This window comes from Bombus huntii, chromosome 9 (assembly GCF_024542735.1).
Source record: "Bombus huntii isolate Logan2020A chromosome 9, iyBomHunt1.1, whole genome shotgun sequence".
Lineage (NCBI taxonomy): Eukaryota > Metazoa > Arthropoda > Insecta > Hymenoptera > Apidae > Bombus > Bombus huntii.
The window spans coordinates 9,653,115-9,669,375 of NC_066246.1; the positions used below are offsets into that span (position 1 = coordinate 9,653,115).

Below are 16,261 nucleotides of genomic sequence, written 5' to 3' on the forward strand. Positions count from 1 at the left end.
GAACTAATTGTCGGTTCAATTTGAAAGCTTGCTGTGGTTGCGTTATGGTGTCTTACCATAAGCCATTGCTACGACATACAGTTTCAAAGTCGTGGGACGAAAGATGAGCGAAAAATATCGCTTGGCTCGCCCTCTTGCAAAATGTATATACTTACATTTGAATCATAAACGCATCGTATATGTACGGTTTTAGCTCTGCCCGTGTAAAAATGAACCAGAATGTTCGCAAAACAAAGCGCGACAGTATTATCAGAAAGACGACCGAAACCCGAAGAACCACAAAGACTTTGTCTAATAAACATCGTGAAAGTGTAAAATCTAAAGGGTGTTTCATAATTTCATCGTGTTGTTTGTAACAGTAATGCGAGACGTATCATCGGAGATAAACGAGATAAAGTGAGATTATTAGAGATTGATACGAACGAGAAATTTGCCTGGAGGCAGCGAGGCGCGAGATTCTGGAATGCGAATTAAATCGAGCGTTATGCTGCAGTGTATACTATTGGATGGAACCTAGCGCTGAATACGAAAGCAGATAAACTGTCGTGATGTCGACAGAGGTATGAGCGCGGGCCAAGTCATGCGCGGCTCATATCTTTTCGGAACATCCCGGTTTTAGTGGCAGACAGGTATCCCCTGCTATATCGAAGATCCAAAGCGTCACCTTGCCGTGGCCAAATCTGTTTAGCGCGTGACAAGAATTCGAATAGATCGTTCGATTACTGCGTGGCTTTCCACTGGAACAAATGTTTTAAATGCTGTTTATCACGCTCACTTCTTCCTATACTTTGCTGCTAACGAACCGTTATCTCACCTAAATGACTGTAATTTAACTTTATTTCGCTTTCTTGTTTCGCTCATTTGAATTGTCTGGAGTTCTCTCTCAGTTGCACCGAATTGCAATAAATGTAATTTCTTTTCTTTTCTTCTTTCTGTTTGTTCATTCGAATTATAAAGAATTTTATCTCATTCTGTACTGAATCGTTTGACAGTGCATCAGTGTCTGTCTTGTAGGAAAATTGTTCGTCTGAAGTATGTAATTTCTGAGTTGCTGAAGTAAAATACTAATATAATTATATTATAGATGTCTGTGTTTCAAATATCCATAATATATTATTGTAGATGGGTGTTTTATCGGCCAATGCATTATATATCAATAGCCTTCGTGTATCGATCAACATCCATTTGGAATTTTTATCACCAAACTAATATAATATAATGTAATTGTCACTTATTTGTGTGTGAAAGTTTTTCTAATGGTAAGATACCGAATACGTCAGACATCTAAAAATATTACTTAAAAAGATTTTTTGGTAAAATATAAACATTTTCTAGGAAACCAAATACATATGATATGAAGCTACTAAAAAGTCTGAGAAAGAAACGGTGGATACAGTATCATACGCGTAGAAGTATTTACATAAAATATCATATATACAATGCACATGGCAGCGTTGCATTTGAATTTTTCTTAAATTTTCCTGCGTACTTCCTAAATAATTTAGCATTTTAACAAGCAAAATATTAAACACGGCTGAAAACGTTCTAGCCAGCTGTAAGGAAACATAATGCTAACGTACGCTACTAATGCATAATACATTATATCTTAATGAATACTCGCTGCGTGTGTATATATCGTGTGTGTATATATCAAGACTGTAAACCACGAAGAGAAAGCATTCCTCCGTTTTAATCATTTGTTAATTGAACAGTCCATTAATATAGATATTCGTTAGCAGAATTAAAATAAAAATTGGTAGAAATGAAATCAAACTCGAAAATTCACCAAGAGTACCACGCTCTTTTACCTTTTTACAATCGTAAATTTACACAAGATCATCTACCTTACATTTCCAGATTTATATACGCAACTAATTTTATACAATTTTTTTCAACAAAAAATTGACGAAAAATATTTATCTTAAACGCATACATAATATTTCTTTTCGGGGCAATTTTACGAAACGCAATAAGGCTCCCACGTTTCGTAGCTAAATTAAAAATGGGATATTAGCAAAGGAAAAAGGAATAGGAGCAGGCCCGAACGTTTTATTACGTCGCACAGGAGGTACAGAAGAGAAGGATAAAGGACAGAATAAGAGGTAGAAGACAAGATACCAAAGAGAAATAGTCGAAGGAGAAAAGAAGATAATGAAAAATGCGAGTCGAAGAGAAAGTAGAGGCGAAAACGAAAAAGAGAAAGATGTAAAGGGACGGTGTGCGGGAGTTGTAAAAGTAAAGGAGCTCCAAGGAGGTTATATTGCGCGTTGGATTAAACTTATACAAGCAACCGTTGTCTCTTGGGCGTATTTCGGCTGGCATCGGCGCCCTATCCTCTTGGTTCTGCTTGATGCCCGCTGCCAAAACTTTTGCTCGATATCTCCGCGAGCGAAATGTCGCGTTATACAGCAACGTCACGACAACCAGAGATTACTCTCGAATACGAAACGCAAAATGACATTCCACGTAATCTCTGGGTGTAATTCTGCGCAGTCGATGAAATGTGGTGGCTCGCGACAACCTATGTAAGTTCAACGTTTTCGCTTCAGCACGGAAAATTAAACAGCCAGCGCGAATAAGTTAGCTTTACAGTTAGTTTAACCTATGCCACTCTTTTTACTTATTTCTGCGAAACACCATTGGTACATCTGCGATAAATATAGTTACACTTCGTTCAATTTTTTCTATTCAATTTTTGTTATTTCAACCTTTCTTATTTCTTTAAAATCGCCTCTCCGGTTAGAACTGCATCGACCAGGATTTTTATACACAATTTTCCATGATTTTATAGAGAATATAACGACTAAGTTAAAGTATCAGGATTAATCTCTCTCGATCGGATTTTTGTATTCGTGTGGAGTTCTCATTTAAAACTCGCATGTCGAAAGGAGAAATTTGTCGAAATGATTTGAAAGAATCTAAAGTTTAAAGCGTATACTCGTATATTTTCACAGTGTATTTTATTGTCTAATGACTTGTCTACATTTTTCATGAAGATGGAATGTCTCCATCAGAACGAAGTACGCATCTACCAATTTAGAATTTGCACGGTCATCGTTCCGTGATATGGACGCATCGAACTTCGAGAGGTAGATATAATAGTATTATTTCGTGAGTCAGTCGGTCGTATGTATTGGTACGATATGATTGCCGTTCCAGCCGACTGCGGGACAATCTGAAATTCCCCTTAATACAGCTATGCAGATATTTAGGGTACGTTTCAATGCCAAAAATCAAATTAAACTTTGTGAACGTTTATGTAAAGGGCAATTTCGACGGAGCACATTGAACACGATGGGCAACTTTACAAGAGATCCGTAGATATATATGTATATAGAGTTAGTACGTCATATTATCAAACTTTTCACTGATAACTCTTATCACCCATCTATGTATATTGTCTTAAATCTATTCGCAGTTACTCATTTTACACCTAAATTTGAACTCCGCAGAAAATTATCGAGGTTGGTTTGCGGCGACACCGACCAAGGTAATCCCACCATATAATTAACCACCAACAACCGTCCAGGGCTCTCATACCAACCTACACCATAACTCATGGCTAAGCTACCACTGCGTGTACAGTTTTAAACGTTCTTATCCGTATATGTAATTTTGCCAACTAAAAAAAATGATGAAAAAGGGTGGAATAGGTTCGGTTGCTCTGAATTATAACGTTGTTGCTCCACACATTCTTTCCCTAGCTTTTGTTATTTATAGAGTGTTTATAATAGTACTTGTAAAAAAAACTTAATTCATTTGTTAATTTATGTAATATTATAGAATAGGAATCATATGAGAAGAAAATCTTCAACACAAATTTAAGAAATATTTGAATAATAGGAACGAATGAAATTGACAAAGAAACGCAACAATGTTAATTATCTACCAGTTTGCATAATTTTCCAGAAATATCGTAATATTTATGAACAGGATTTTATCATCCGCTTTACTTTCTTTTGTACAAATATTACATAATATTTCGACATCTAATGCTAAATACTGGTCGCACAACATTAAAAGTTAATTCAACGTGTGAAAAGGGTTTCTTCATCCAATTTCATGTGTAAATTTATCAAAACTCTGACTAGTTTACCCACACTTTGAAACACTTAATACATTATATTTAATATATATTACCGCGATTCTTGTACAAGGGTGCAGTATATTGCTTGAAACCTTCGCTTGGAACAGTTTTACTTGTTGTTTCGGAACTGTCGCTCTAGTGTTTTTACGATGGGGTTCGTCGCCCTAGGGTACGCTACCTTGCACAAGCTCCATCGTGTTCTTTAAAAACAACTTTCCTTGCACGTGACTTTTTCAATAGTTACTACTTGGTAACTTTCTCTTTCCCTAGTGAACCTAGTTCACTTCGTACCGTTTCCCAAAGGGAGATGCTGTACGCTTTCATTTGCATCCCTTTTTAAGGGGGGATACGCGGTATACAGCTATGTGGAAAATTAGAATAGCTTTGATCCATAGGGTAAAAGAGCCAACCATAGTATAAACACCATCTGCTAATGTGATGTAATACTTTCACAAATAGCGATACTGTTAAAGAATGTAAAACGAAATTTTGCAACGTCTATAGATTGTATTTAATCATTATGTCATTTGGAAATTTAAATCCATAATCTACTGATCTCATAAAAATGGTAGAGAGTGTTAATATTATAACCAGCAGCATACTTCGGAATATTCTTGCATATTAAATGCATCCTTTACATCTTCTGCATTTAAATTTCTAATATTTTGTTTTGCGTTATTAGTGCTTCCGTAATTATTCAAATTAAGATATATACATATATGTTGTCATTATTGAAAAAGATATCAAATTAATTTTACTAATAGTAAATTGACGTTATAATAAGTTTTAATATATTGAATAATATGAAGACTCTTGCTTCTCTCTTTCTCTCTTATTCCATTGTTCTTTTTATTACTTACTCGTATCCAATATTTCTGTCCCATCACATTTATCGGTTTACACGTTTTTTGTTTGCACAAAAGAATTTGATTGGTAGTATTATTTGAAAAATCCAATAAATTTGACGCTGTATCAATAAGATTCGTGATTTTGCTGACTCGATGCCAGATAGCTTGGTAAAAAGGTCTTTGAAGAAGTACTACTATTACGCTACCACAAAGGAAACGTTTCACTCGCCATCGATCACAGCTATTGCAGGCCTGCAATCAATTTACGTTAACGGTCTGCTCGTTATTTTCTTGCCATTCATTTCAGGAAAAAAATGAATTTTATATCGAACCTTCTCGATAAGTACGTACGATTGTTTTAACATCATAACTATGATGAGTAAAGTTCTCCTTTAATATTTTTTTGGAAGAAGTGTAGGTACCGATCCGCCACATTTTCTTCGCTGAAATACGTTTATTACTCCCATACGTAGTTACCGTATTAGTTTGTAATTTATATTAACAAATTTACGCAGACCTGGAAATAAAATCGTGAAAAAGATATTAAATAAAACTAACTATTCGTGAAACAGGAAATATTGCTTTGCGTAGTTACACTTATCAGTAGAAAGCACACGACCTTTGTTTGAACAATTTTTTTCAAAAATGTTTTTGATATATAGAGGAAGCTATATTTCTCATCCTCAAAGAAATACATGTCAGTAATTTTTCTACAATGTTTTTCATGTGTAAATTTTGTTAAAATTGGCGCGTTGCGCTCAAGTTGACCCTTGTAAGTGGAACAACCTTACTAATGAGCCGCCAGACAAAATACATTCTCCCTTCCACTTCTTCTTTCCTCTTGTTCTTCTTTTACACTACAGTTTTATACTACAATGCCGCATCATACATTAAATTAAAAGGATCTTCTTATTGACTCAGGAGAGAAGTTTTTACAGTCGTTCCAATCAGCAATCTTTTGGTAAACCATATGTAGAAAAAAGCAAGCCATAAGTGGACAATTACTTATTTTACAAACTGGTGTCTAACTAATGTCGAGAATGCGTTGTACAGTTTTACACGAAGCACAATTATAATACCACTGCGTATTTCTATTATACTTGAAATAGATATAATAAATTAGAATCTTACTATCATTGCTTAAAAATAAATTGACGAAATGTTGCAAATAGGAAATTCGTATTGACATTATATCGGGCAGTCAGAGATTTGATGTTCGACTCCGATCAGAAAATTTATTTTCTCTGAAATGACATTAATCGGATTTCCAGAATGTACAACTTAAATTCCGTTTTCTATAGATGGATAACAAACGAGTGACAACGAAGTTTGCTTATCCTGAGGAAATAAAGTTTAACCAATTATTGTTGCCACCGGTACTTTTACAATATAAGCCTTCTAACTATTATATTTTCTATTATTCAATGAATTCTTTGTTCTTTATAAATTCCAAGTTTAAATAATATAATAATAATATAACGTGTTTTAATAAAACCGTCTTTCGCTAAATATTCTACTGTTACGTGATTAATGATATTTCTTGCGAAAAAATGCTGCTCTTTAAAAAATCGATTTCTAATTTCATTCATTGTCAGTTACATGCTTCCAGCATATATCAAACTATTCAGACATGACTTGCTGCAAAAAATTTCGTTCGGGAGCTGTAATAGGAAAGCTTTCAAATTTCAAAAGAGAAGTTGCAAAAATTGACTGACGCATATATGAAATTTAAAAAACAGTATATCAATTTAACTGCAAATGCAGAAATCTTTTAAACTTTTGCGAGAGCGACGAAGAATATTAAATCTGAATTAAAAATTTGAAAATGTTAATTAGTACATGTTACAGCTCGAAACGATTTAGATTAAAAGAAAGTTACATGTCAGAAAGGAAAAAAGGAAACAGTGTACAAAAATTTATGTACGAAAGAAGGTTTTAATTTTGGAACATTAAAGTAAGCTGACTTCAAAGAAATCACAAACTTGTAACATATTCCTACGTTATTTTCATGAAAATAATTATTCTTTAAATATTCATTTATTTCCCGAGTATTTTAAAAAGAATTTCGCTATCTATAATATCCGTGACAAACCACCGTATTGCGTGAGACAGCCAACCACGACATGTCATATATTATACTACCCTACTTAGTGTTCCTTAAAATCGCAAATACTTGCTTTTATTGCTACTGTGAAAATATATATTTTATTAAATATTCGAATTGATATTCCTACAATTTTAGACACTTACTTAATCGTATTTCACGAATATTCCTTCTAACATCCGATATTTTTTGAAGCAGTTGATTTTCTTATTATCAAATCTTTTCATATCGTAGACATAGTCATTGCTTAATATGACATGTTTATCTTTATTCCCTCAATTGTTTTTTTCCTCTGATAAAGAAGATTAATAGATAGCGGTTAACTTTCTGTTTGAAACATCGAAGGAATTTAATTTCCACTAATTATTAACAATATAAGCGCAGTTTCTAACGTTTTGTAAGTGAAGCACAATCCACTAAAATTTCAAGCCATTATCATTCCTTGAATTAATAATCTGAAAAGCGGAACGTTACTTATATGCAATGTTGAGAATGGAAGGGTTAAGCGTATAACTAACGTGGAGATTTAAGAACGTTTCTGCATCGTCACGGCACATATTGAAAATAAAGGAAGAGGAACGCGCTATTCGTTTTCGCTCGGCTTTATATGCAGCTATGTATCCGAAATCAATAAAAAGTTGGCAAATAAATAGCGGAAAGTGCGGGAGAAAGCGAGGCAACTGTGTTTAAACTGGTGCACTTTTTAACTTTCAAAACTTAATTCACCAAGACGCCGGCACCCTTGAGTACGTCGATAGGGGGTTAACTACAGCAAGAAGTGGTGCGATGAAGGTAGACGGTACCCGTATAGATTAAGCATCTTAATCACCGCCGAGTAAAACTGCAAATTGCTTGGCTAGGTGAAATGAGAATGGCGTGGGTATATGCCCACTTTTGCTCAAGAGAAGAGCGCTCGTGAAACAAAAAGTTCAACGAGCTCGAAAGAGTTATCCCGAGAATGATGAGAGGCATAAAGGAATAGAAAGAGACACATGCGTAAACAGAGGAAGAAGAGATTTACTCTGAAGTACAAAGGAAATGCAAGAAGGAAAGAACACCGAGGAAATGGAAACAAATAGATGACAATGAAAAAAGGGAAAATTAAGAGAATTAATATACGGAAAAGTAGAATTTTAAAATGTACGAGAGCGAATTGGTTGGTTGGTAAAAAAGAAGGTCAAGGACTGCTTGTGTATGTGAAGCTATACATGCAAACGTGCTTGTAGAAGCATTTTAGGTGCAGTTGAGTAATCATCGCATTACGTTTTAGAAATTTAATAAGAATAATATAGCTAGGTTATATATGTATGTTGTATGAAATTCTTATAATTATATTACTTTAAATAATCTAAATTATTGCACGTATTATGGAGTGATTAAATTGTCTTTCAGAAATCAGTATTCAACTAAACGAATGAAATTGGCGTTTGCAATTGTCGAATTGTATAATAATTTGATTACGCGAGAAATTCTTTATTTTGGGGGTCTTTTTATTTCTTAATTTTGAATCGGATGAATTAATTTTGATACGATTTGCATATTGCTATGACAAATCGACCAGACGATTTCGATGATTATAAATGACAGTGTTTATACATAAGCATATTACCTATTGCATAGTTTTAACGTTTCTCTTCTGTCGCCTATGCACATGCGATGAAAAAGTACCGAACAATAGTTTGCCATAGGACAGAGCATATACGCAATCGTTTTTATGACCCATTTGCAAATATTCTTGACTGAACGTTCGATGTAAACGCATTTCACCACTATGCATGCTTTTCCCGCGTTCAAAAACTAAAAGCTCTTTGTGTTCCGTGCTAGAATGATTTCAGCGCCATTCGTTTTGTGAACATATCATACACTATACGATTCTAATTTGAAAAAATTCACGGGAATACGTATGACTAATTGATTTTTCATAGCGTATATTTATATATAGATTTCTGACTCAGCTGATACATGTAATTATTTACTATTGATACTATTATTGTTCATTTTATAAAATATTTAATATAGAAATCTGGTCTTTCTGTTGCAGGCTGGATGATGAGAAATTGGACCTCATAAACGTAAGTAGCTTAACATTAATATCGGTAAAAAATTAATGAAATTAATATATATCAAACATTAGAAAATTTATCGCAAGATATCTTGTTTAATTTTATGTTGCTGCGTTTTTAATCCATTGTGACCGATTTTTCTCATTTTTTCATTCGTCCAGCGTTTTTCATAGATGTTAACGAAGTTTCGAAAACATTCATACAATGCATATATTGTAATATATTCACAAGAAAAATCACGTGATAAATGTTCGAATATTTTCGCCAGCCATTGGCAACATATAATTGTGACAGGTTTTCTCTGTTTCCTGATATATGTTGATATGCCACATATGGGGTAGAAATGGAGCGTGGTAAATGGACGCGTTCTATGTCGTATCAAACGTTACCGCCGCGGCATCTAGGCGGTCTAGTGTACCACGTCGCGGGCATAACTGTATGCGCCAAATAACCGGAAATTACCGGGCGCATTTCAATCAGAACACCAGGCAAGCTTCGAACACGCGGACCCATCGTTTACTCCGCATAATAGTCGGCCGTATGATAATCTCGCAAATCGAGCCAGGGTGCAGCCCCTGAAAACCGATTGCTCCGTTCTCTGGTAAACCTCTTCCAGTGAACGACTACGATCGATCGTCAAACATGGCAAAAGGGCATATTGGAACTGTTCACTATGTTTGTGATAGCTTCTAATGCAGATTCAAATTCGCGTCAATTTCTTGTGGCCGACTCTCAATTATGTTCATAATATCTTATTAAGTATTGGAAACATTATTGCCAAGATTATTTCATTTTATTGCATTTTATATGTTATTGCAATTATAACTACACTATTTTTATCTTTGATTTTATCATTTTTATTACTAGACATCGCTCTTTTGATTTTATGTTAATAAAGAATAGAATGAAAAATAGTTAGAAATAATTAGTAGCAGTTTAAAAATTTAATTTATGATGAAATAACAACACTTTCCTTCTAGGAGATGGTTCACTTTTGAGATTAATCTTTACGAGCGTTTCAAAATGGTTAATTATTTTAGATGTGCCACTCTTATCAACAGTATATTTCTTTTACATTGAACTGTAATATTTTTCATACAATAATAACGCCTGTGATCAGGGAAAATATCGCGATGTATTTTTTTAAAGCACATTTTGCAAATTTTAATAATATATTTTTCAAAATGTGCTCATGAAAGGTTACCAAAGATGCATAATATAAGTAGAGTAAGAAGTTTTTAATTTAGTTTCTGTTTTAATTTAGTTTCTAGATGCAGAGATATTTACAAAATAGTGAATTTATTACGAAATATTAGTCGCGACAATTTTCATAAGCATGTACTTACTGCGCGGTCTTCTTTACTCGCGAGACTGTACAAACTGCATGAGCACGCGGCAGTAATTACGTTTCCTTTGAGGTCTGCCCCCTCATTAAACCGCAGTCGTATCAGAATGCTTCAACCACTGACACTAAGTTAGAATCTGTAACCGCTTAATAAGCTTTGATATATGTAACGTAATGCCTACTTACGTACTTGTGTACTTGTTAATATTTATCACAATAATTTATAGACGTTAAATGAAGCTATACAGCTTCTCTTCTGCGAATTACATAGTTAATGGATAACTTTAACTAGCTGTCGTTCCACATAATTCATAAAAATAAGAAACGTCACGAGTTAACTTTTTAATAGTACGTTCTGAGAGAAATTCAAGCAAACAGACATAGCAATTAAATAAACACGTTATTTCGCATTATAAATTCTATATCTTAAATATCATCACATAAGGTATTTATCAACGTTTATTTTCTAAATCGCTATTGACCATCATAAATAATTAGAATACTCCTCAATTTCCTCATATCGAGAAAGGTATCGTGGAAACTGCTGAAAGTTATAAATTTGTAATCCTCGTTTCCACATGAATAATTTTTTACTGCATAAATCATTTAAAAATTCTCTATAACGATTTCATCGCAAAAACTTTTTAATTTGAACAGTTAATCTCCTATAAATTCTTACAAATGAGAATAATGATACTAGATCATTGGAAAATCGCATTGAATCATTTGGAAATTCTTTTGATCACATTATGAAGAAACTATGTGCTATTAAGGTTCCATTTAAAGGAAAAAGCAACGTTCCATGTATCAACCTAACGCACGAAAGTATACAAATAGAAGTGCATTTGCATAAGCTTGGAAGCCCGTTAAACGAGTATTTAAATGAAGGACTACTAATATTTTAGTACATCATCCCACGGAACCACCTTTACGTGATTCTGCTACAATAGATCGGCTCGATGAATCTTCGGCCGCGGGTTATCCTCTGCCGAATTGTTCGCTACTTAGTCACTGGTAGGAGGAGAGAAAAAAGCCAGTTGGTTCCATGAATAAAATGCTAGTTATCGAGATCGTAAATCGCAATGTTGGAAGGGATGGCGGATGTTGGTACGGGTAGGAGCAGAAGCAAAGAGGGGAAACCGTAAATGGTGGCGTTCAAAGTAGAAACAGTGTTCGCCAGGTCGGCCAGGATTCGTACATCACCACCCGCGGTTGATTTATTCAGAAAATTTTCACCGCGATACCGGTTCTAGCTCTGCCTTGCTCTGTAAGTCGAATAATTGCCACCCGTGAGAGTAAATGAATCTAATTGCATCTAAAATTTAAATAAGACTTCGAATTTGCATTTAATACTGACATCTAACTGACTGTACGGGATTCGATAAAGCAAGACTAATTCCTTTCTTCTTGCCTGGTTTATTTTCCACGATCGCAACTTTCAATCCCTAAATAGTTTTTTTTTTTATAAAAAAAAAGGATTGATTGTATTGTTTTATTACCATTCAGTGTTAATGGTTTCGCAACTGATGACTGGTCTCTGAGATGGCAGGTTGCGAATTATTTATATATTTTGGTTTAATCATTTAACGTATTCATGAATATTTTAGCTCTTCGTCTTTATGGAAAGCTACGATGTAAAATACAAATCTGAAAGAGATGAGACACTTTTTTTATTCAACCTTCTCTCCGCTATTAGTAAATATATGAATTTTGTACAAATTTGCACAGTCTAACAATAAATATTAAACGTTAATACTTGCTGAACGTTAATACGTTAATATTTGCTGAAGTACATGTAAAACAAGTGAACAAATTGAAGCAATTTATATATTAAATCTCAAGTAAATTTCAAGTATCGGTAAATAGAAATGGAACCTACAGTACCATTCATAAATCACTAATTGTTAATATATGTAGGGCAAGCGTAGATGAATGTTACAATTAGAGAATAAATTAACACTTATTAACCGTGTGTATTGCAAGAAAACAATTTTATAATATACATATTTTGAAGACTGTATTACATTCCCATTTTATTAAAATTTCTGTTTAAAATTAACAAGTGTTCTCTGACTTATGAAAGATGCGAGTAGAATAGCAATAATGCCGTACTATAGTACACACGTTGATAAAAGGCACTAGCTTGATATGTGATATAGGGAAAATTCCTCGCACCAGCAGAAAACGGAACAAGAACGTACTCCTAGGATGCTGATAAGGCCGCAAGAGTTACGCAATATTGTGATAAAGGGGAATACCGCCTCTCCTGTGTAGTGATAAAGAAGTACATGGCACATACGTCTATAGAAGGCAAACGCACAGGAACGAAAGTTGTATCTTGACTGAAGGGGCGAGCTACGTCGAAAGAAAAGAGACAGAGCGAAACGAAACTAACGAGGATAAAGGGTCGACGTAATGGACAATGCGCGCCGAGATTCATGCCAGCACGTAAGAAAAATTGGATTCGCTGCATCGCTTACCTGCCGAGGAAACAATTAATTTGCTTGAACTTAAGACAGTTACTCTGTTGATTGGTTTCGATATCATTACGATAATACCTTTTCGCACATTGAACACGATATAAAAATTAGAAGCATATTTATGTACGTACTTACTTCCAGTGTAGCATTTTTATACATTAGTACGGCTGCAAAATGCAGAAATACGAATGAACCAGGACGAGTTGAGAAATAACTTTCAGAACAAGCGTACAATGCTTCTGTAACAATGGCCACATCATCGTTGCCATGTGCATTTTTTCATATCGTGTATTTGTCTCCCTTCCGCGCATATTCATAGCTTTCTGTTGATTTTCCATATGCCCCCAGTTTGAACATCTGAAATGTTTTTTAAAAATATAGGCAGTTCGTTGCGTACACGTTATAAAATATTTATGCCTCTGCATATTTCACAAGAACGCCAACGCTCATATCCGACAAATAATTGTTTTCTCTTTTTATCTTCCTTTCCTCCCATACAATCGGCTATTTCATTTGGTCTTTGTGCGGCTAATTCTTAACAATGATATATTCAGCAATTTAATTTTTATTCAACAATTTTTGCAAACCTTTATTCGAAATTTGTTCAACAATCGTGTACTTTTCTGTACTGGAATTAAAAGTTATTCTTGTTCTGGTCAATCGTTATGTTCGAAAATGTGCAAAAATATGTATCATAACTAATTTGTATAAACCAAAGATATTTATCATTTATTTAGATATTTATCATACTTCCAAAATATCCAACGTTGAAGGAAAAATATATCTATTTAATTAAAAGATCCTAATCTTTCTAAAATAATATTTCCTTTCCCATATTTGATTAAAATGTTACAAAACGAGGTAATTGTTTAGTAGTTACTTTAATTACAGATCGGCCAATGTAAAATTTAATGAAATAGAAATTCGGAAACTTCTATTACAAGGACGCTTCGTTTATAACAAGTCACTTAGTTTAATCGTAATATAAGCTTTCTCCATGATTCGTTATAACATCGATAAACTCTTGGCTGTTATTTGATGGACGGGAGAAAAGCGTAACTTGGATCGGTGAAGCTGTTAACGAGGAGCGCCGTCTAGAATGCAATCGGTGAAAAATAATTAAAGACGATGAAATTAAACGTTTGCACGTCCATGGTGTTCGAGGCCCCATTTGTTCGGCTCCGGTTTTAATTATCAGGCGCTTGCCATTAGGCCGATATTAATGACGCACGTTCGCCCGAGCGTAGCTCCCAACAGACTTCTACTACTTCTACGCTCAATACAACCATCCGACGATCGTTTGTTTAAAGCAGTCGGAAGTAATATCAGCCGTTTCTTCCTCTCGGATTCTCACCCACGCTTCGCCAAAACAAAAGGAAATGTTGCCTTACGGATCACACAGATTTATACAACGTATTCATTTTATCGATTGCTAGCATTCATTGCCTTTTAAGTGTAACGTGTATGTTTTAGTGTAATTATCTATTCAAAATGTCGTAAAATGTTTGAAACGATAATGTAAATTAACGTTTCAATGTATTTGGATACTTGCTGATTTTTTATAAGATATACAGAAGCACCGCTCGAAAGTCTTAGTTTAAATGTTAATTTACATTTCTTTATTAACTCATCATTAATTTCTACACATCCATATTCATATTTCTCATATAATTGTCTTATGAAGTGGCTGTAGATTTATTGGACGAACAGTATCTAAGCTTTGTCGCTACAAATCGAGTAATATATCCTGTTCTTCTTATTGTTATATCGTGTCTCTTTGCGTGCTATCATTTGGATGAATAAATCACCTCATAAAAAGTACGCATGTCCTTGGGGAAACTACTATAAACGAGACTTCTCCTAATGACAGTATTACATCTAGATATTATTGCAGTAAAATAATATAAGCATTATTATTTTATTCTTATTAATATCGCTGATAGAGTTTAAGTTAACTACCAATTATTTCATCTAATTTAATACGTATACAGGGTGGTTGGTAATTGGTGGTACAAGCAGAAAGGGGGTGAAAATATAGAATAAAAATTTTTCGTTCGAGGCTTTGTTTTCGAGAAAATCGACTTTGAATTTTCGCTCGGTACGCGTGCACTTTATCACGTCTTGTTATAATGGATCTCACTGTAGATCGTTGTCTCGATGGAAAAATTAAAAAAAAAAAATTAAAAAAAGAAAATTTTTATTCTATATTTTCGACTTCTTTTTTCGCGTAGAATCACCACCCCCTTTCCGCTTGTACCACCAGTTACTAACCACCCTGTATAAATAAGAGAAGAAAAATTATGATAAGCAAAAATTTGTCTCAATGTCGTGTTCTCAAAATTATTTTCTTAAAATAAGGCTACGTATTTTTATAACAGTAGCGTGGCAGACCGTTTCAATCGTGACTGCAGCACTATGAAATATTTTTTCAATAAAGATGCCTCTTCAAAGAAAATTGGTTGTAACATAGAAAAACAGGTTGCAAGAGTTTTAACCTACTTAAAGGTTCGTAGCTGCTATCGTTTCTGTTATTTGTCCTGAATCTGCGTCATTAACCGCCACTGTTACCTTCTTCAAACGATCGCAGTATGTCTAAATTGCCGGCACACATCGCACTCTTCCAGTGCAGTTCGATCGGCGTCCATCTCATTTTTGCCATCTGCTTCCTTCGTTATTGTCTATTTTGTTATTTACAATAAATAGAAGCGCTCTGTTGTTTCCATCCTTCTTCCTTTTACTCTCTGCGAAAAAGCCCAGTACTTAAACAGATTAAGAATAACGATTATCGAAGCTGCTATAGGAAAATTTGAACATAATTGGCTTCGAAGTAGAGAAAGACGACTTACGTTGGATTTGCTGAAGGACCAGCATTTGGCGCGAAAATTAACGATTATTAAATCTTATAGTAAAGATAAACTTATATACCAGCCTCCTTATTATTAGTTAGAATATGGCGTTTCATTTTTCAAAATATTTTTCATGAATATTTATAGGAATTGCATCAATCGTATAACAACTCATCAATGTTTATTTTGAAAATTCAGCCTTCTGTGTCCTAAAACTCTAACTCTAGCCCGTATTTAAAATCTGAGCAACAAATTAGTAACTGTTCCAACCCTTTAAACATAGTCCTTTTGGACCCACGAGCAAGCTGTCCGCCAAAGAGACTCGAAGGCTAACGAGCTAGGGGTGTAGGTCAATGGCAGAGTCAGACCTGAAGAGAGGCACTCTCGTGTACGCTAACTGCCTGTGCACCGTGTTCCGTGTTTATGATGCGTATGTTGCTATTAAGCATACAAAAGCAGGTACCTAGGGTGGATCTACAACATGGTAA

General features: G+C 34.4%; 1 protein-coding gene across 1 annotated transcript in view; it reads left to right on the plus strand.

Annotated features, from left to right (window-relative positions):
- Window positions 1-16,261, plus strand: part of LOC126869686 (leishmanolysin-like peptidase) — a 219,130-nt gene that overhangs the window by 184,260 nt on the left and 18,609 nt on the right. Inside the window, exon 4 of the mRNA XM_050626536.1 lies at window positions 9,081-9,111. Coding sequence (XP_050482493.1) covers window positions 9,081-9,111 — 31 coding nt within the window. The remainder of the gene's footprint in view (window positions 1-9,080; window positions 9,112-16,261) is intronic.